Genomic DNA, 22,523 nt, shown 5'->3' on the forward strand with positions numbered 1-22,523 from the left:
TAACCCACTGCTATTGAGTTGATTCTGACCCATGGAGACTTCGAAGGGCAGGTAGCACTGCTCCTGTGAGTGCCTGAGATTGTAACTTTTAATGGGACTAGAAAGCCCCTCGTTCTCAGTTGGAACAGATGGTGGTTTTGAACTGTTGACCTTTTGGTTATTAGCCCAAATGAGAAGGGGGAAGGAGAAAAAAAACTCACATACCTAATGTTTTAATAGAATTATTATTTCTATAATTTAAAAAGGAAGACTGTGAAGAAAGTTATAGAGAATTGAATGTTCAAATTGAGAAGCTGTGGAGAACACATTCTATTGGGAGTCATTTTGTGTTGAAGTAACCTCTTTGGGTGTCTGACTGGCCTAGAGCTCCTGAACCTAACAGCTGTAAATTCCACAATTATCAGTGTGATGTGGTGTGATTGTGTCCCTGTTTGGAAGATTTGAAATTTGGGCATCAAATTCCAAACTTGTACTTTCCATTTAAGTTAGGAAATCAGTATTAGGCACTCCCTTGGGATGTCAATAAAGGAGCACATATTCAGAAATGAAAGGGAGGGGTCATCTGATATTTGTTTTAAAAAATGATCTTGGCCAAAGTTCCATGTGTAATTTCAAACTCTCCCCTGAATCCCAATAGTCTATCGTGTCTAAATTTGTGAATTGCCCTCCCCAAAGTTCTCTCTCTCTCTCTCTCTCTCTCTCTCTCTCTCTCTCTCTCTCTCTCTCTCTCTCTCTCTCTCTCTCTCTCTCTCTCTCTCTCTCTGTGTGTGTGTGTGTGTTTGTAGTCCCTTGGCTCCTTGTTATCAAGTGGCCTCAATCAGCCCATGTGGAAGCAGTTCCTTCTGTCAGTTGGGAGGTGCCAATTTACTTCTGTGAGAGACAGGCTGGTTTTCACATTAAACTGGCAACTATCCTGGACTCTTAAAAACAGCTGTGTGGTTGCCAGCTGACCTGCTTTCAACCAAGCAGCTGCTGCTTAAAGTTGCAGATAGAGTGTGTAAATCCATCAGCGTTGAGCGCCTCTGTGCATCCACTTGTCCTGGAGAAGCTGATCCATCCAGGTTGGGTTACATGGATTCCTTCCACTAGTGATGGACTCACAGTTGCTGATGGTTGGTGCTGACTAGTCTCACCTGAGAGCAGACTGTGTGCGTGCGCGAGCGTATGCAAATGTGTGTGTGTGTGTGCCCACTCGCCCCAAGAATCACATGTAGTTATCCTTCTGAACCATTTCTCATCGATTCCCCTATGGGACTAAAATTAGCAATACTTTTCTGAGAGGAAAAAAAAATCTCTTTCCCTCTTTTATTTTTGAAGTGTAATGGTGAGAACATACTTGGGAATCCTTGTTTGATGTGTGTAGAATATGGTATTGAAGGCATATTTGTTGGTGTGGGAAAGAGGATGCCCAGAGAGAGAGAACGAGAGAAAGAGAGAAAGAGAGAGAGAGAGCTTTCTCACACAGAGTGACTGTAACTATGATTTAGATATCTTTATTTCTGTCTCTGTGAAATAAACGCTAAAAACCATAGAATAAACTCCATTTATTTCTTTGCGCATTTTGCCTCCTCCCCTGCGCAGTGCACAGTAATTTGGCTCCCCGGGACAGCTTTTAAGATTCTAATCTTGTTCCTGTCCAGCACTTGCCTCACAGCGGTCAAGGCAGGCACTGGCGTCCCTCCACTATTGTACATAGAGGACAATCAGTTCTTGGAAATAAGAGCACTGTTTATGTTGAAATTCCCTTAGCTTAGTTGAACCTTAGATTATATCGCCCATTCAGATAACCAGATTTCTACCCCCTGTGGTCTGTTTCCATTCTCAGAGAATTGTCAACAATTTATTTCTGCTCTGGTGATTATTTTCATGAGTGAGAGAATGAGAGGCATCGGGGAAGATTTTGATAACTGAGTCAGGTCTACAAAACTCTAAGTACACTTTTAAAAGATACAATGTGAGAAAATATATGTTTTCCTTTAAAAAAAAGTTGATCTTAGTTACTGCTGACTTGGCACTTATGAGCTGTTACATTGTATTGGTATAATTTGCTTAACTTGAGCCCAGATATCATGGAAAGCACCATTTTTGTCTTTCATAAAATCTGGTGAATATAATCATTTGGGGGAAAATCCAATGTAATTATTTAAAATGGCTAATGTTCTCCCTTTTAGTGGGGCTTAGATGAACTCAGAAATAAGTTGACTAGACCTAAAAGTGTGAGGTCAATTTTAGGCAACATAGTAATTGACAGCATAAATCCCCTAACAGATTTAGATGTGTCATTCAGTTTTGCAACATCTTTGCCACACACAAATATATTTACTTTGTTTCTTTCTTAGCCAGAAGCAATGGAAAGTTGGCATGTATGTAAGGGTCCATATAGTTTAGTTCATGGGAAGGGCAGAAATTGAGGAAGTCTTTCTCATTGCTGAATATTTACAGAAACAGAATATGTTCAAAGCAAAGGCCATCCTTCTCGCTCTCTGCTTTTTATTTTGTTAAGTTCCATGTTTATGGCATTGTATATCAAATGCACCAAAAAGGCATTTCTTATCTTTGCCTGTTGTATTAGAGTAGTTCATGCCCCACTCTTAGCATTTTCCAACACAGCTGTAGAGTAGTTTAAAGCCTATTTTTTAAATAAGTGATGCTCAATTTGTCTTTGATGATCCGGATGATTCAGGTGAGATGGGAGCACGGTCGGGCCCTTATTTGCATAAAAATTAATCACAGAAAAATGTAAATTGATAAAATTTTGCCTGGCTTTTCCCCCCTATTTGAGAACCCATGGATGGCTCCCAGAAGCAATCATCTCAGTGTGGGGCCTCATTGGATGCTGGACAAATGATCACATTTGTGTTGAATACTCACTCATTTAAATGTCAGCACTGATGGGGCGGGACATCAGGGGAAAAATGAAAAATAAATACACAGCAGCTGAAGACTATCAAATCCGTGGGCACTCTTTCGAGATATCTGATCTAATGTGGAAAAATTGCAGATTAATTATCCTTTTTTTTTTTTTGCAAAACGGTAATTGTTTTAGTATCACACCAGAAAAATATCTGCAATTTATTTGGAATCAAACAACAGCCAGTCATGTGAAATACGTCATTACATCCTTGTGTTTATTAGAAGCCTGCAATTAGTTTCTGAGGCTCCTTTGGGCTTTAGAGCTGCATCAAGTGAAACAAAAGAATGTTGCTATTAATTTTCAAACAAATGCGCATCTTTCAAATCAGTCTGACTTGGGTGGAAATAAAAGAGGTGACGTTGGGAAGTTTGGGGGACCAAGTGGACTCCATCTCCTTGTGCTGTGGACACCGCAGCTGAACGACTCACGGAGCCCATTCCAGTTGCAAGGTTAAAATCTGAAGGGTTTTGTTCAGTCTTGGGTAACTTTGACTGACATGTGAAGATGTCATGGAAAGACACATTAAAATAAATAATAGCAACCCCGATTTTCCAGAAAGTAGATGAAGAACTATTGATGAAACCTGAAACATGGATCTGTTTTGAACTGCCTTTGGTGTTCTGTCAGTATTTACGCTAGCTTTCTTCAGCAAAATAAGGCCCCAAATTTCCTTAAATTAGAATACATATCCACAATGTCATGGTTGCACAGGAAAATGGGTAAGAAGCCCTATTATTCCTTTCTGAAGGGGTGATCCCCTTATCTTCATTTCTGGGGAGCTCTCCTTGGCTGTGGTTCCCAGCAGAGCTGATGTTCTCAGTGTGAGGTTTGCAGGCAGCCTCTGAGCCCAGATGGAGATAGTTCCTTCCTTGTTACTCTGTAACTTTAACAGGGATTTCAAGTGATTGAGACATTGAACACGTCTTCATTAACCAGGAAAGACCCAGTTAAAACAGTCTTTCCTCCTGCTGACTTTCAACATTCCCATTGAATTAATGTCCCATTAACCAAAGTCAATTGTAGAAAGACGCTAAAAATATTTTGAGATGCTTGAAGTCGACTGTTATTACCAGCGTTGCTTTGTAGCTAGCTTAATGAACAGCCTTTAACGTTTAAATTGACCAACACCAAGAGATGTGGTCTATTTTTGTGATCCAATGAAACCTAGTTTATAAGACTAGCTGGCACTAGGGTCCCACGCTGTTTGTATTATTTAGCAAGCATGGCCAGAGTACTTTGAGTCAGACACTGATCCATCCACTTTACAGATAACGAGGTGTTTAATCTTTATCACAACCGTCTGCTGTAGGTAGCCTTGTGAGCCCAAGATGAATACACCCTCTACTCTGTGGGGAAGCCAAGATCTACCCCAGGAGATGGCCTCGGGATGCCTGCTCCTAACCACTCTCCACTCTGCTGACCAATGCCGAGTGGGCGCCTCTGTGTGCCAGGTGGCATTCCCACAAGAGAGCAGTGCTTTGATTTTGAATTTAGAATTTCCTTTCGACAGTTGAAGCTTGAATTTATTTTGAGTTTGGATGAGCATGTTGTACTCACATTTTAAAATTTCATTTGAATAAGAATTTTATTTTAAAGCTTTATGTTTTAGGCCATTTTCAGACTGAGGCTTAAAGAATTAGTTTCTTTGGCCTTTTCCAAGTAATTTTGGAACCAACGGTTGCAGTTACTGCGTTTCTTTTTGTTTTTCTGGACAAGGTGGTTAGTTATGAGAAGGATGAATAAAAACTTCCAAAGAGATCATTTCCAACTTTACAACATTGGCTGGCTAGTAATAGAACCTTGGGAAAGTCAGTGGCTTATCATTCATTTTTATTTCCCTGGGATATTTCATTGGTTCACTTAAGGACATTATTTTTACCCATTCATTCATCCGTTCATTCATTTCTCAGTAACTTCTCCTAAAATTTGCAGCACTGTGATGGAAGCATATACAGAGGCTCTCAATAGGAACCGTGTGAGTAAGGCTGGATGGGCTATAGCCAAGGGCACATCCACCTTTGCTGTACAGCGCCACCTACTCAGTAGCACCATGCATCTCCAGACTGGCCAAGCAGCACCACAGTGCCTAAGCCCGACCTCTGCTGCACCCTGCTAGGTAATCAGACACGGAGCAGAACCTTGGCCATATTTTAGTACTAGCAACTTGATCTGTCTCTGGAAAGCGGACCTGGGAAGGAGCAAGCTCCAGTCAGTACCTGAAAGCAAGTTTGGAACTGTTTTGACAAGAGCCCTGAAGTTGCCAGTAATTATCTATTGAGTGGGAAGAGGCGCATGGGCTGAGGTAACCTGTGATTCTGTGCCCACTGGAGCAAAGTGGGGCTAAAGTGAGAACCAAGGCAGGGTGCCCAGTTGCCTGGACTCAGGGGTTGCATTTGAATCACTATTTATTGGGTATAAACTCTGTGCAAAACACTGTTCTAGTCACTGAGGACACACTGAAAGAGAACCAACAAAAATCCTTATGGAGTTTCCTATCTAGTGGACACCCCTTAATAAGAAGGGTTTGATTGAGTAATCCATGTTAGACAAGGGGGCTTTGATAAATTTGTGGGGAAAATTAATAAATGGATGATGGAATTTTCTATGAAAATTTTGAAGCATCATGGCATATTTGTTATATGGATTTTTATGTAGTTACCAAGCATGATGATTATGAAAGGCATGATCATAAAACCACAATATAAATATTACATGCTTGTTTAAGAAAGGCAAGGCATAAAATTTCGATATAAATGGATTATAATTTATTTGGAGGATTATGTATTAATCCTTTTGGCGCTGTAACAAATTACTTACCCATTAGGTGATTTGAAACAATAGAAGTTTAATCTCAAAAGTCTGGAGCAGTGGACATGTTGTGCATATGAGACGGGTCTCACTCAGTCCACTGGTCCCCCTCCTATTCTTATTTCTATGGTAGATGGACGGCCACCTGACACTGAAGAAAAAAGAGATCATCTGGGAGGGAAAATGAGTAAAGCTTAAGAAATTCAAGGGACACCACAGTGATGACGACTTAAAGAGCTTAGGAGAAACATGGATGGAAGTGTTTGGGTCTGTAATTACAGTACGCATTTATGAGCAGTACATTTAACACGACCCGAAACCAAATTCTGATTACATTATCTTGACTACTCTGAGTAAGAATGGCATGGGTTCACCATCAGTTGAGAGCACTAACAGCATTGATGTACACTGGTACTCGTGGACAGTAGGCAGGTGAAGCCAGCATCATTTATCAGAGTAGTAGGGGACGCAGAGGCAAGATGTATGCTGTATCCATATGATCAGGTTCTAAAGAGACATGATATTGAGATGTCTTGGGATTAGAAGTAGGAAACCAATCAGGGATTGCTCACTTGACCTAAAGAACACAAAGACATGGTTTCTGAACGTGGCTATGTATTGGGATTCTATGAATAACATTCACATGCATCCGTCAAGTGAGAAGCAAAACCTAGATACCACTTTCCTATGATCATAGGTGAACAACTGTATATCACATGGCTTTGTGATACATTTTCAGATCATATTGTATTATATTATTACATTAAAGAGGCAGGATCCCACACAAAGTTGTGCCTGGAACTTTGCACGCCCTAGGGGAAGCTATGGAGACAAAAATCTCCAAATTCGTATGCCAATACTTTTAGAGAGTTATAATTCAATAACTCTCTTATAAAAATACTTCTTGAACTCGGAGCAAGGCAAACCTCGGATTACCTGGTGTGTGACGAGCAGCAAGAAGAAGGAAGGACAGAAGTTGATGGAGACAGTGATGAGACGTAGGGCTGAAGCGAGCATCGGCGGTGGCCACGGAACTTGAGAGCAAGGCGGAGTTATGTCAGAGGAAACAGGAGAAGGCTCGGTCTAGGGAAGATAGAACCGAGGACAATGGAGAGAACCAAAATGATATCCGAATGAGTGTAGGTTAAATTAATGCTACAAAGAGATTCCAGAATGTTTAGACGTATTGACTGACATAGGAGGCTTGATGGTCACGTGTTGGGATTCTAACTGCAAGGTTAGTGGTTTGAAACCACCAGTTTCTCTGTGGGGGAGAGAGGAGGTTTTCTATTCTGATAAGAGTTGCAATCTTGGAAATTCAGTGGCCGTTCTACCTTGTCCGAAAGGGTCACCATGAGTCAGAATTGACCTGATAGCAGTGAGTTTGGTCTTGACTCTGACATCAAAGTTCATAGGTAGGTGGTGACACTACAAGACTGGTAGACAACTCGGCCACATTCTCCTTCATATAGTTCAGCTTCTCGAATTACTTAGCATACAGACTGAAGAGGTGTGGTGAAAGGCTACAACCTTGACATACACCTTTCCTGATTTTAAACCGCGGAGTAGTTCCTTGTTCTATTTGAAAGACTTTCTTGATCAATGTACAGGTCTGCAGGAGCACAATTAAATGTCCTGGAATTTCCATTCTTCCCAATGTTATCCACACAGTTAATGAAACACCGAGAAGCATCTTTCTGCTTTCACCAATCCGCCTAACATTAATAATGATATTGCTCATTCCAAATCTTCTTCTGAATCTAACTCGAATTCCTCACAGCACCCTGTCGATGTACTGCTGCAACATTTACCAATGATCTTCAGCAACATTTTGCTTGAATGTGATACTCATGATATTATTTGATAGTTTCCACCTTCCATTGCATCACCTGTCTTTGGACGAGGCACAAACAGCTGGCCAAGTGCTTGTCTTCTAAGTATTTTAGCATAGTTGAGCGAGTGCTGACCTCATTGGGTCCGTTGGTTGAAGTGTCTCAATTGGCATTCCTCCACCTCCTGGAGTCTTGTTCCTCCCATAGTCACCTGCCTTCTGTGCAACAGTTAGATTTACAACCATTGTTATAAATATGAAGTGTCACCTAATGAACGCATGTACATGTGAGGAGTAAGTGTAACGTGAAGCAACATTTCTAAGATAATATGTTTCATTGGAATTAGTGGGATTTGTCATTCTTAGAAATCCCTTGAGGTATGCAAGATGGAAACACAGCATGGAGTTCTTGCTTGTAGGCTTTTCTTTGCCATTAAAATGTATACTCAGTTTTATGTAATTTTCTAGTTATAAAAATATGCACAGAAAAAATACACAGATAATGCAGAGAAGATTATAATAAGATAGATAAATTGCAACTGGAAAATAGCCTTCAATTGTGAAAACGTTTCTAGGAATAATGTAGAATAGCATTTAATATGCAAAACTGATTTTGGTCTTTGTGTATAAATTAATAATGCTTTCAACCACAGTGTCTTGTTTTCTTGGGGTGAAAACATCGGTTACCTTTGAATTGATCCTAACGCATTGGAAGCCTAAGCGAGTGTGAATGGAGTTGTGGTCCCATGGTTTTCTGAGACTGGTTTTCAAGAGTGGGCTCTCTTCCAAGCACTTTGGGGTACACTGAAACTGCCAATATAGCTAGCAGTTAGCAGCCAAGTGCTTTCTCTTAGGATAAAGTTATTTTAAAAACTTAAACATTAAAAATATTTATATAAATGAGAACATCCCCCTTTAATATTCATGTACATTGTAAAATAGCTATAATCTATAGCATTCTATACAGTGGTACTAGTCAAAGCCCTAAGAGTGATATTGGATAGGTGAAAATTTTCAAATGCTCGCATTAAATCTTTTAAACCATGTACAGTATATAACATCACCATCGCCTTGTGTACCTGATTCTTGATTTGGAATGATTTCTTCCTGCCCAGAGGGCTAGTATCTTACAAAGCTTCAATGTATTTCTGATCTTCAGGAATCTGTTGGATCATTACTAAATTCCATAGAAAAAAGCAGTTGTATTTCTGTATACAGCTTTTTAAAAATTATTTAAATCTATTCTTTTAATGATTGTATTTTCAGAGATGAGGTGCTTGAAGTCAGACTTAAACTGATTACCAATTTTTCAAAATGAATGCCTGTTACTGTGCTTTGTAAGTACCACCCTGTTCACTGCTTGCACAAGGAACTAACCAATTTCCAATTAATTGGAGCTGAGTTCTAAGCTGTCTGTTCTTGTGTATTAGAGAAAGTTAAAAGGTGAAAAAAGCCAGGTAAATAAATAAATGGTCCCTACAGTAGAGCAAAGAGTCCAAAAGCTTCTCTATGACAGTCCAAATCCGCAAGACTCACTGCCATCAAGTCGATGCCCACTCATGACTGACACTGTAGGACAGAGGAGACCTGCTCCTGTGGATTTCTCAGACTGTAACTCCTTGCTCTCCTGGAGCAACCAAAGCATGACCACACCGCCCCCGGGCTCCTTTGCCAGAAAGGGGATGCGAATCTGTTCACTATCAGCTTGGTTTCCAGAGACTGCTGATCTGGGTTGGAGTTTGTAAGAATATTTGTTATTTATGGTTTCAGATACAAATTATATCTTACTGTTGGGGACAATATAATTGTGTCCGGAAGACTATGTAAAAGACTCTGTCTCTTAAACCAGGGTGTATTTAAAAGCAAAGCAGAACTAGTTTCTGTTGAGTTGACTGACTCGCGATAAGCCTCTATGTTTGTACAGTGGGTCTCCAGAGGGTTCTCGCGGATGTTTGAAAGGTAGATTGCAGGTCTTTCTTCAGACACGCCTCAGCGTGGCTTCTGTTCGCAGCCACGTGCATTAGCCATTGGCACCTGAGCGCGTTAAATGTTTGCACCTACTTACTGATTCCAGGACACATGTAAATTGGTTTAAATTTACCCCTTGACTTTGAAGAGTGAGGGGTATTTTGCAGAGAAGGATTTTCAAGAGGGGAGCACTGCGGTCCAGGCAGTCAACTCCTCATAGCCTGACACAATGCCAACGTAGTGTCTGTGTTTTCCCTTTGTGGAAATAGAGTATTCTAGGGAAACTGTGACTTCTTCAATCAGTTGGAAATTTATATGGTTAATTCTGGACTTCAGGTTTTTTTAGGAGAGGAAATATCTGTCAAACACAATGTTGATGAATGGTACTATATTTTCCATTTTTTTTAATCCCTAAATGTTTGCAAAGTTTTGATTTCCAAACATTTAGGGATTTTTAAAAAAAAGATGGAAAATTAACTCCCAATACAATTATATACATATATTTAATACAGATATCCTATCGTTCCATAGCTCAATCACATCCAGCAGCGTTGCACAACTGCTGCCACCATCAGTTTCAAAACATTCTCTTCCTTCCTGAACTCTTTGACATCAGCTCCCTTTTATGCACCCGCCCCCCGCCTCCCCCTCACTGATAATGTATATAAAAAAACCCTTTTAAATCTTTTAGGAACCGTAGTGGTATAGTGGTTACAAGTGAAGTTGCTAACTGCAAAGTCAGAAGTTCTAAAGCACCAATCCCTCCTCAGCAGTACTACAGGGCTTCCTACTGCTGTAAACAGTTACAATCTTGGAAACTCATCGGGACAATTCCACCCTGTCCTAAAGGGTCACTGTGAGTTGGCATTGACTTGATGGCAGTGAGTTTTTGTTGTTGTTTTTTTTTTTGGTCTGGGATCAGAGACATTGGTCAAACCCATAATCATAAGGATTGATGCTCATAAAGCTTCCTAAAATATTATACCCCTAGTATAAGGTTCAAAGCCATTTTAAAATTTCACCATTTTAAATAAGTGAAATTGGTTTAGAATCTATGTGGGTACCTTGCGGGATGTGTGTTTTCAACTAGGCCCTAGCAAAGTCTGAGATATTTTGTTTTATGTAAGATTTTGATTAAAAATGCCAATTAGTGTGGAAGGTTTCTTTCCATACTGAAGAGAAGGAATTAAATAGAAGTGAGTTCCCCGAGGATGGAAATCAGCTCGAACACATTGCGTGAACCACTGTCTCCACCTAGTGCTGGCATTTAGGAATTATGCTTTCAGAATCTACTGATGTAAAGTTCTAATTGATGTTGCACAGACGTGCTGTGATTGTAACTGGGCCTGACATTTAGGTTACAGGTCTACCAGCTTTTCACTGTGAGAGTAGTAGGAGGTCTTCTTTATTTTACTTAAAATATCACGCTGTGCTAGAACTCTGCCATCTTCTGGCTTTTGCGCTATATGAATGTTTATCAACGGCATACGTTGAATATTACCAGGTCCTTTTAGAGACACTTTGATGGGCTGAAGTTATGCAGGTACCACACCAGAAGTAGGAATCTCTATGTTTCCTTGAGATCTTTGAGACTAAACTAAAAAGTGGTGTGCATTCATAATATCTAAGCCATGCTACTTTCATATGAATTGCGCTTTTGAATTATGTTGCTGCTGAAGAATATTGGCTATACTGTGGACCGCCAGAAGAATGTGAACATCTGTTTTCAAAGAAGTACAGCCAGAATGCTCTTTCGAAGGTAGAATGGTAACGCTTCATCTCAAGCCTCTTGAGCTGTTACCAGGAGGGACCGAGCTCTCGGAAGTACATTAGTAAATAAAGGGTCAGTGACGAACAGGCTGAATGGACAGAGACGCTGCAGCAATGAATTCAAACAAACATGATTTGGGGGATGGCAGAGGAACAAGCAATGTTTCTTTCTGTTATCCAGAGGGTCTTTATGCACCAACATGATGGCCCCTACCAGCAACAGCATGTTTGTATATAAGATAGCCACATTGTACACACCTGTATGCTTAAAATTGTCTTTCAGATTCTTTATTGTGAAGCTTGCGTCTTATCTCCAACACTTAACCTCCTTGTCAACAGATCATAAACGTTTACACAGACACCTTTATGGAAGATACCCAGTGTATGGTTGGCTTGAGATTTAATCTCCCCTTAATGCCCCTTTCTTTGGTGTTCTAGCCCTCCCAAATCCAAGCTCACTGCCGTGGACTCAGTGCTGACTCATGGCGACCTCTCTGTGGGTTTCTGAGACTGTGACTGATTATGGGAGCAGAAAGCCCAGGCTCTCTCTCACAAAACTGCTAGTGGTTTTGAACTGCCAACCGAGCAGATCACAGCCCAAATCATAACCACTAGTAGCCCTCAGTTCTTCTAAAATAATAGCCTGGGTAAAGCTTATCCACTTTGGTTTTATTAGGAGGTGCAATCTCAGGTCAGCACAAGTGGAGGAAAGTAGGAGAGAAATCCAACCGTAGGTGGGAGTTGCGGAGCTGGTCTTCCACCCGACCTGTACGGACCACTGTATCTTATTGAGTACGGGAAACAGACTTGCCTCTGGAATCCTTGTCGGCAGGCTTTCATTACTCAGTTTTCCCTAGGAGGCGTTGACAGCTAGTGACGTGTCCATTCTGTCAATGTTCTCTCTGGAGCTTTCTATGCAGTCACCGGAAAGCCAGAAACCAGTTTCAGTCATGCATATTTTATAGGAAACCGGAAATAGCCAAAGGTCTGGTAAGACCCAGAAAATGCAGAGTCCCTGGCTCCTGATTCAGTGGGTGTAAGTGAGGATGCGTCAAAGACAGCCCACTCTCTGGTGATGGATGATCGGGTTGGTGCTGTTAATAAATGAAATGACAACTGTGGTAGCTAAGATCTCCACTGAAGATGGAACCGAGGGAGGCAAATGTACTGAATGAATTTGGAGAGGCACATAAGCCTGGCCTAGGACAGTCCACCTCTTATGCACTGAGATAAGCTTGCACCTTAAATATCCAAATAAAGAACAAGACATCCATTGACACCTCATGATCACGAAAGCTGGTGTGCTTCTTCCATGTGGGCTTTGTTGCTTCTCAGCTAGATGGCTACTTGTTTAACTTCAAGCCTTTAAGGCCCCAGACACTTTATCTTTTGATAGGTGGCCACCATCATCTTTCTTCACCACATTTGCTTATACTCATTTTGTCTTCGGCTATTGTGTTGGGAAGGTGAGTATCATACACTTCCACGGTATTAGAATGATAGATATTAGAAATTTTAAAACAAGCAATCAAATTGACATGAAGGATAGTTAACAAAATGGAGACCCTAAACCCACCTATAAGACAGTTGGACAGTCCTTCACAGAAGGGCCACACGGAAGGGATGATAGATCTAGAGTGCAGTATAGCACTGATGAAACACATAACTATCCTCTAACTCTTTATTATCTCCTCCCCTTACTATTACGGTCTTAGTTTTACCTTGTTAATCTTTTGAGACCTGTGTCTGTTAATTTGTATAACTAAAATGTTCAATGCATGAAAGCCAAGATAGATAAACCCTTCAGAAATAGTAATGGGAGTAATGATTCCCTGAGGGTACAGGAAGAGAGGGGGGATGAAGATGAAGGGGAACTGATAGTAATGATGACAGTATAACACCACTCAAGGGGGACAAATAACAGAATTTTAGGTGACTGGATACATTGGATAAGATAATAATAATTATCACAATATATATGATAATAAAGGTTCCTTGGGGTGGGATAAAGGGGAGCTGATATCAAAAAGTTTAAGAAGAAAGAAAATGTTTTGAAAATGATGGTGGCAGCAATTGTACAATCATGCTTGATCTAATTGAACGATGGGTTGTTATGCTATCCATATCCATAAGAGCTCCCAATTACACACACACACACACACACACACACACACACACACACACACCCCTCAGTTCTTCCTTACAGGGGAAGGTAACTATCCAGTACTTCAAGGTCGTAACCTGTCTCCTTCTTTTAAAATGACTTGAAAGGAGTTGCAAACCCAGCCTCAGTGCTCACTGTGACAACTGGTCCTGAGACTAAGTGATTTGCATCCCCTTCCTCCTTTTCTGGCCAGTCTAGGTTGCTATTCCTCTTGACCAGCACGTTAGATAGTCTGAAGTCCCTGATAGGGCTCAGCCCTTGATTAGCTTGCCCTTTCACTTCGTGGTTGCTACAATTGCCTATTTGATCTTTTCGCTGAGCATAGACACACCAAAAGATACCCTAAAGTCCTGAGTTTCAGACTTTTCCCTCTCCCTTGTGTAGGAGCAAATTTAACTGCTCATAATAATCAAGAAAAATGTCCTAATCAATGGGATAACTCCTTTATTCATGGCTGACTTATGGGCATGAGGAAGCAAGGGTGACCAGAGTATTCCGAAGCTTCCCTAAATCGGTAGAAATATTCTACCTTCCCTGCAAAAACAAAAACGAAAACCACTGCCATTAAGTTGATACCCACTCATAATGACCTTATAGCACAGAGTAGAATGGTTCCTTATGGTTTCTTAATCTGTACCACGAAAACAGACTCTCATCCTTCACCAGAGGAGTGGTGAGTGAATTTGTGCCACCGACCTACCCAAGAAGCTACTTACAAATGTGAGAGGCCACCACGCCAGGGGACCCATCTCCTTAATCCAAGGGGATAGCCTCTTGGATCTCTCAAGGCACATCTTCAGGCAGTGTAGTCTTGGTTCTTATACAATCAAGCCGTTACAATTGATTTCTTGGTTGACTACTTGAGACATCTCCCAGAAAAACAATGCAGAATGATCTCAGTTCATCGGAAGGAGGAAGAATTGACCTATTGGATCTATCATTTATCCCTCACTGGTCAAAAATGTTCCAAAATCCATTGCCTTTGAGTTGATGCCAACTAATTGCAGCACCATACGACTGAGTAGATCTGCCCCATAGGATTTCCAAGACTGGAAATCTTTAAGGAAGCAGACTGCTCCATCTTTCTGCTGTAGAGCAGCTGGGTGGTTTGGACTGTTAACTTTTTAGTTGAGCAGTCTGAGCACTTAACCACTGCATCATCGAGGCACCTCAAAAAGTTCCCTACACCCTTAACACAACAACAAGGAAGAAAGATTCACTTCCATCGAGTTGATTCCAACTCATAGTGACCCTAAATAGTTCTTTCCTAGGCTGTAAATCTTTACAGGAGCACATAAGCTTCATCTTTCTCCTGCATGGAACGGCTGCACTCCTGTGCAGAGGGAAGACTGCTCTTCGTAGGTAGTCCTAGGGGAGTGGTTTTCAAATTGATGCGTACCGGAATCACCTGAAGGAAGGACTTGTTAAAACCAAGATTGCGGCCACATCCCCCCACTTTCCGACTCGGGTGGGCGGTGGGTCAATCAAAATTTGTATTTCAAGTTCCCAGATATTTGCAGATCCTGCTGGCCTAAGGACCACACTTTAGATAACCACGGATCTAAAAGGTTTGGGAAGAAATTCAGAGGAGGGCCAGGTAAAAGGCGGTGGCGTGGTACTCGGGGAACGGAATCAGAAGTTATCCGTTACTTAGCATGTTTTGCCTTGCTCTCCAGTCTTGGAAGTGCTTGCTCCTTCCCACCCCTTTTCCGCCTGGCCAAATTCTTTCCCTAGCCATAGGGAGTCTGCCAGGTGTTCTAGCCCTTTCACAGCATCTCTTTGCTGGCACTAAATCAAGTATTGCTTTGTGGTGGTGGCTTGTTTTCCAGGCGTGTCTTGCTCTCTTAGGTAGATGAACTTCCCCAGGGACAGGTTTGTGTTTCAGTAGTTGACTTTCCACAGGCAGTAGCAGAGGTGGGCCTTCAGTATTTGAGGACAGAAGTGATGGAACCTAGGACAAGACTGAGGTTGCGGTAGTTTAATAATTTGCCTTACGACGTTATCAGGAATGGGAACCCTGGTGGGGCAGTGGATAAATACTCAGCTGACTCCGCCAGGAAGAAAGACAGGGCCTTCTGCTTCCGGACTGATGATTGACAGCCTTAGAGACACTGTCAGAAAAAAAGAAAAAAAAAGAAAAAATGATCACACTTAAATGTGTTAGCATTATGGCCCCAGATATCTTATGTTCTCATTTTTTACTTGAAATATTTTTTTAGCTTTAGTTCATAATCTTTGGTTGTGTAGTCATGTTTTACATAATAATTATATTTATGCCAGCTTCTTTTTGGATGTCTACATAGTTTTGCTTAGCATCTTTTTGTCTATGGTAGTATTACAATTTATATCATCATCATCATCATTATAACATGACTGCTATTTTACCTTTCTCTTTGCTTCAGATTACATTGTTTAGTGTAATTTTGACAAAATTGCCTCATATAAGCATGTTTAAATATGTCTGGAAAACAGTTCCTTCATTTTTAAGTGCATTCTCTTTTCTATTGCCCACAAATTATTGCTTTGGGGATTATAATTCAAACTGTTTGCCGACTTTTAAAATGATATTTGACTTTACTAAATCCTTTTTCCTTTCTATCCCTTACTTTGTTTCAGGTGGGCCATAAAACACGAAGGGACCAGTAAGCCAAGCCAGTGGAAACATTCCAAAGTTGAAAATCCTTTGTGGAACAAGCTTAACTATATGTGGCCAGTCCTTCCCAGTGGCCAACTTAATGAGGTTGTATCACTTAAAACAAGAGGTGGTTGTAGCTACTTAAGGCTCTGGGGTTTGCTTGTTGTGCTCTTCTTCTACATAGCCCTGGAAGCAGAAACACAAATCGGTTGGGGTTAGCAAATGTCCTCACGATAGAGTCTGTTTCCAGCACTCTGCTTTCTTCTGTGGGCCGATGGCATGTCTTCTTGATTGCCTTGAAGATAATGCATTGTATCCAGAGTTTTGTATGGGTTACTATGAAAAGTTAAATCAACCTACTTATTTTGCCATAAATTCTGGCCTTACTATCAGTGCATTAAGGGAAGATTATCAAACCAAAAATCATTGTCTAGAACCCCAGAGAGGCCTTACATTTAGACCGTAGAGATGTACCGATCTAGAAAGCAAGAGAAATGTTCTTCAAAGTAGGAGAGGCTTAATGATGGCAACCTATGGACAAATGTGCTTGATACAAATTGATCTATGGATTGTTATAAGATATGTAAGAGCCCCCAATAAAATCATCTTAAAAATAAATAAATAAATTTAAATATGAATAGAAAAACAAAGTAAGAGAGGCTGTGGGTATGCAGAGCGAGCTTCTGGCTGGATGAATTACGTGTCTGAGACTCAGCATTTGCAGCACTTTGGAGCGACAACATGGAGTCAAGAGTGAGGTAATGAGAAAAAAAGAGGAGATAAGTAGACCCAGCATGAGCTAAAAAAAAATTGTGAGTTACAATAATTGTAGATTTATCTCCAGACATTAGGAAAGATAGAGGCTGCAACACAGAAACCACAGAGGAGAGCTTACTCTTCTACTGGTTGTGAGCACATATCAGCAGGTTGCCCAGAGTCAATGGGGGAAGGGAGGTTATTCTCAGAGACCTGTGAGACTCAGGATCACATAAGCACCCACATGTAGCTCATTGGTTAAAAGGATGTTGTCATTTAACTTTCACCAATGCCTGCATAATGTACAAGAAGAAAGGGCACATCCTTAAAAGGACACAACAGTTCTAATGAGATGTCTGAAACTTTAGTTTATTGACTGTGTCTCCAAAAAGATAGAACTAACAACCCCAAAGCTGTTTAAATTGGCAGACACATCTAACTGGATCATCGTTTCCCACACCCCAATGGGATTCTATGAAGAAGAATGCACCATCAGCATCAGAGGAAGGCTTATTAGCAACCTGTGATTAGCAGCCAGGAGGACTCCAGGCTGATGAAAATCAAGAAGTGCAGCCTTTAGTATGGATGACAACTCAGTGTAAACAGGAACCAAATCCTCGCAATTGGACCAACAAGTAGGATCCGGATGTATTAAGAAAGGGTTGGATATATGTCAAGGATTATGTTTTACTTCAATACACAGTCAATGCTCATGGAAGCAGAAGTGAAGAGATCAAACAAATCATTGCATTGGATAAATTTGCTACACAAAATGTCTAAAGTATTGAAAAGTAAGGACATTACTTTGAGGACTAAGGTGCACTTGAACTGAGCCATGCTATTTTCCATTGTCTCATATGATGTGGAATTTGGGCATTGAATAAGGAAGATCAAAGAAGAATCGATGCATTTGAATTGTGGTGCTGGAGAAGAATATTGAAACTGTCATAGACTGCCAAAAGTACAAGCAAATCTGTCTTGGGAGAAGTACAGCCAGAGTGTTTCTTAGAGGTTAGAATGGCGAGATTTCTTCTTACTTACTTTGGACATGTTGTCGGGAGTGACAGGCCCTGGATATGGACATTGTGCTTGGTAAAATAGAGGGCAGCGAGAGAGGAAGGCCTCCAAGGAGATGGATTGAGACCCTGATTGCAGCAACGGGCTCAACCATGAGAACAATTGTGAGGGTGGCACCGAACCGAGCAGTGTCTCATCCGGCTGTGCACATGGTCATCATGGGTTGTCACCAACTCGATGGCACCCAATAGCAACAATAACAGGATGAGAGGCACACAGGTATGCCTCGTGAAAAAGGTTCTTCAGTTATAGGGCTGTAGAGAAAAAATACAATCACTACAAGTTGTACAAATGTGATGCTTACATATGTTTGCCTGTAAGAGTGAAATACTTCAGTTAACTAAGGATTTAAATGTCACATGTTAAATTACATTAGGAAATCTAAATAAACAAAATTCTTTTTAACAGTTACCTTTTAAAAATTACCATTTCTGCTGATGATCTGGAATTTTTGGACAGCTAAATGATTTTAGGAATAAATATGGATGGCATCTAAGTTCTCTTTTCATTGAAACAGAACGATAGTTTTTAGATGGAATGAATAAGTCATTATAACCCAACAAAATTCTTAACTTCTTTTGTGGAAGGAAAAAGTGAAGACAGAGGGAGGGGGGAAAGGGGAGGGAGAGGAAAAAGGAAGAGGACCTGATGCAAGGGGCTTAAGTGGAGAGCAAATGCTTTGAGAATGATTGGGGCAGGGAATGTATGGATGTGCTTTATACAATTGATGTATGTATATGTATGGATTGTGATAAGAGTTGTCTGAGCCCCTAATAAAATGTTTTTTTTTAAAAAAGAAGTGAAGACAAAACTTAGCTAAACTGACCACATGCAAAGAGGTTTCGAAAGTTTATGGGGAAAAAAAGATTTATAAGATGAAGGAATTGTTTTCCATGAGCTTTTAAAAGCCTTCTCATATTTTGAAATGACTCAGTCGAAGAGTCCAAGAAAGACCAGAGAAGAATCAGTACTTGTGAAAGTGCCATACACCTCCCAAAGAACAAACAAATCTGTCTTGGAAGACAGGCAACCATATGACCTTTACAGGCAAGGATGGCGACACTTCATCTCACATGCTTTGGACATGTTAACAGTAGTGACCAGTACCGGAAAAGGACATAAATCTTGGTACAAGGGCAGTGACAAACAGGAAGACCCTTGATAAGATGGATTGACAGAGTGGCTTCAACAATGGACTCACGCATAAGAACAATTGTGAGGATGGTGCAGGGAGAGGCCATGTTTTGATACGTAATACATAAGGCTGCCAGGAGTTGGAACCAAATCAGCTGCACCTAACAGCAACAATGAGTCCTATTTATCCCTTTAAAAAACGTTTTATTGTTAAAAACAATCAATAAAATCCATCATTTAAATAAAAGGACTACACGATCATATAAATTGCCGCAGAAAGGGAATTTGACAAAGTCCAACACCTATTCTTGATTTTAAAAAGGAAAGAAAATAGGGGGAGGGGGGTTCTTCAACCTAATAAAGGGCATAGGTGTGAAGTCAAAGACCAAGATCTCATTCAGTAGAGAGAAACTGAGACCATTCCCCTTGCCAACAGAAAGAACGGAAAGATGGCCTCTGTAACTACTCTTATTTAACATCATGCTGGGAATCTTAGCCAGAGGTGTCAGGCAACAAAGAGGAATCAAAAGGATGTGAATTGACAACGAATAGGTAAAGCTCTCCCTACTTTTGGATGATATGATTCTGCACATAGAAAAACCCAAAAATTGGATAAGAAAATAGTTGGGCCTAGTTGAAAAGTTTAGCAACTTGGTAGAATTCAAGAAGAATATTCAAAAATCACTTGGATTTCTTTATACCAATAGAGAGCTCAAAAAGCAAAAATAAGACATTGTTATTTAAAATAGCTGCCCATAATCAATAAAATACTTAGGAATAAACCTAACAAGAGAACAAAAGGCTTATACAAAGCAAACTACAAAACATTACAATAAACCAAAAGAAACCTACGTAAATGGAAAAACATACCATAACCATCAATAGGAAGATTTACCATTGTGAAAATGTCAGTACTACCCAAATGATCTATAAATATAATGAAAGCTGGGTCTCAATCCCAACATAATTCTTTAAGGATGCAAAAACTAATAGCCACCTTTATATGGAAAGGAAACAAACCCAGGATAAACAAAGTACTACTGACGCAGAACAAAGCGAGAGGCCTTTCACGTCCTGATCTTAAAACCTACTGCATCGCCACAATAATCGAAACATCGTGGGACTTATATCCAGGTAGACATATAGACCAATGAAATGGATTAAGAATCCAGAAGTAAATTCATCCACTTACAGAAAACTGATTTTTGACAAATGGCTAAAACCCATAGTATCTACAACACACGGTGCTATAAAACTGGATCCCCAGTTGTAATATACTTTCTATTATATACAAAAATGAGCTTAAGATGGATTAAAGACCTAATTGTAAAACCTAGAACTGTAAAGATCATCAGTGAAGAATTAGGGACAATCTTAGGGACCCTAAACATGGCAAAACATACTATCAAATACAACAGAAAAGCACATCTACAAGAACACAAAATAGATGACTGGAACCTCCTGAAAACTAGGCATTTATGTGCATCTAAAGACTTCACCAAAAGAGTTCACTGAGAACTCCCTAGACTGGGGAGACATTTTTGGCAATGACATGTCACACAGGAATTAATCTCTAAAACCTATAGACAAGTTCAACACCTCAACAAGAAAAAGACAAAGGACCCAAGCAAAAATGAGTATAGGACATGAACAAACAGTTCAACAAAGAAGCCCATTAACACAGCCAATAAGTACATGACGGAATGTACGTGATCATTAGTTACACGAGAAATGCAAAGCAAACCAATAACACCTCACCCTAGCATTGATAGCAAAGTTCAAAAAAACCAGAAAACTACGAATGCTGGAAAGGGGACTGAGAGACTGGATTCTTCCTGTTTATTGGTGGGACTATAAAACGCTGGGCTGGACTAGGCCACGGTGCCTGTGGGAATGGGGTGTTTACACAAGGTAAGGAGAAATAGCTACAAGGATAGCTAAAGATCAGAGATAGGAATCTCTGAAGTATGAATCTAGGACATTGGCAGTGATCAAAATTGGAGTGGCAACCATAGCATTTGATCTACCAGGCCTTGGTGAACTGAAATGGATTTATTGACCATTTTGAATCAGAAAGTCATATGATTGACTATGCCAGGAATGACACATCAAGAGGAATGACACTGCATGCACCGTCAAAAGGGATATTTCCAAATCAATCCTGTAGTACAGTGCTGTCTGTGCTGGGATTATATCTCTCTGCCTTCAAGGAAATTCAGTCAATGCAACTATTATATTACATCAATCACAAAAGCTGGTGATGAAGAAATTGAGCAATTCTATCACCTCTTTATTAGGAAATTGATCATATGAACAATGAAGATGTGTTGATGATTATTGGTGATTATAATGCAAAGGTTGGAAACAAAGAGGAAGGAACGGTAGTTGGAAAATATAGTGTTAGTGATAGAAATGAAGCTGGAGATCACATGATTGAATTATGCAAGATCAACAACTTCAACAGTACAAATTGTCCAAATTGAATACACAGAAATCAAATTGACTAATTCTGTGGGAAAAGGTGATGGAGAAGCGCAATATCAGCAGTCAAAACCAGGTAAGGGGCTCATGGCAGGACAGACCATCAATTGCTCATATGTAAGTTTAAGCTGAAGAAAATTAAAACAAGTGCACACGAGCCAAAATGTGACCTTGAGTCTATTGCATCTGGATTTTAAGAATATATTAAAAACAGATTTGCTGCATTGACCACTAATGACAGAAGGCCTGATGAGCTGGGAGGTGGGATCAAGAACATCATTCATGAAGAAAGCAAAAATTCATTAAAAAGACAAGAAAGAAAGGAAAGACCAAAATGGACATCAGAGGAGGCTCTGAAACTTATTAATCATTGCATTGCTCAGGCAAATGGAAGAAATGATGAAGTCAAAGAGCTCAATAGAAATTTTCAAAGGGTAGCTCAAGAAGACAAAGTAAAATACTCTAATAAAATGTGCAAAGACATAGAGTTAGAAAGCAAAATAGGAAGAACATGTTCCACATATCTTAAACTAAAAGAACGGAAGAAAAACTTCAAGTTTCAAGTTGCAATATTCAAAGAATCTATGGGAAAATGTTGGCTGATGCATGAAGTATCAAAAGAAGATGGAAAGAATGCGCAAAGTCATTGTACCAAAAAGATGTAGGCGACATTCCACCACTTCAGGAGGTAACACACAAGTAAGAAGCAATGGTGCTGAAGAAAGACGTTTCAAGCTGCACTTTTGAAAGGATTAGTCAAAAACAAGGCTCCGGGAGTCGATAGAATACCCATTGAAATCTATAACAAGTTGATGAAGCACTGACTGGTCTCGGCCAAGAAATTTGGATGACAGGTCCTTGGCCAACTGACTAGAAGAGATCTGTGTTAGTCTAGGTAGACTAGAGAAACAAAATTCATGGACACTCATATTTTATAAGAGAGAAAGTGTACATTTTGAAAGCATCCCAACCTAGTGCTGTCCAA

General features: G+C 40.2%; 1 protein-coding gene across 1 annotated transcript in view; it reads left to right on the forward strand.

Moving 5' to 3' along the window:
• Positions 1-22,523, forward strand: part of DCDC1 (doublecortin domain containing 1) — a 469,848-nt gene that overhangs the window by 364,537 nt on the left and 82,788 nt on the right. Inside the window, exon 18 of the mRNA XM_075547690.1 lies at positions 16,072-16,195. Coding sequence (XP_075403805.1) covers positions 16,072-16,195 — 124 coding nt within the window. The remainder of the gene's footprint in view (positions 1-16,071; positions 16,196-22,523) is intronic.

The sequence above is a fragment of the Tenrec ecaudatus genome, chromosome 4 (genome assembly GCF_050624435.1).
Source record: "Tenrec ecaudatus isolate mTenEca1 chromosome 4, mTenEca1.hap1, whole genome shotgun sequence".
NCBI classification, from domain to species: domain Eukaryota; kingdom Metazoa; phylum Chordata; class Mammalia; order Afrosoricida; family Tenrecidae; genus Tenrec; species Tenrec ecaudatus.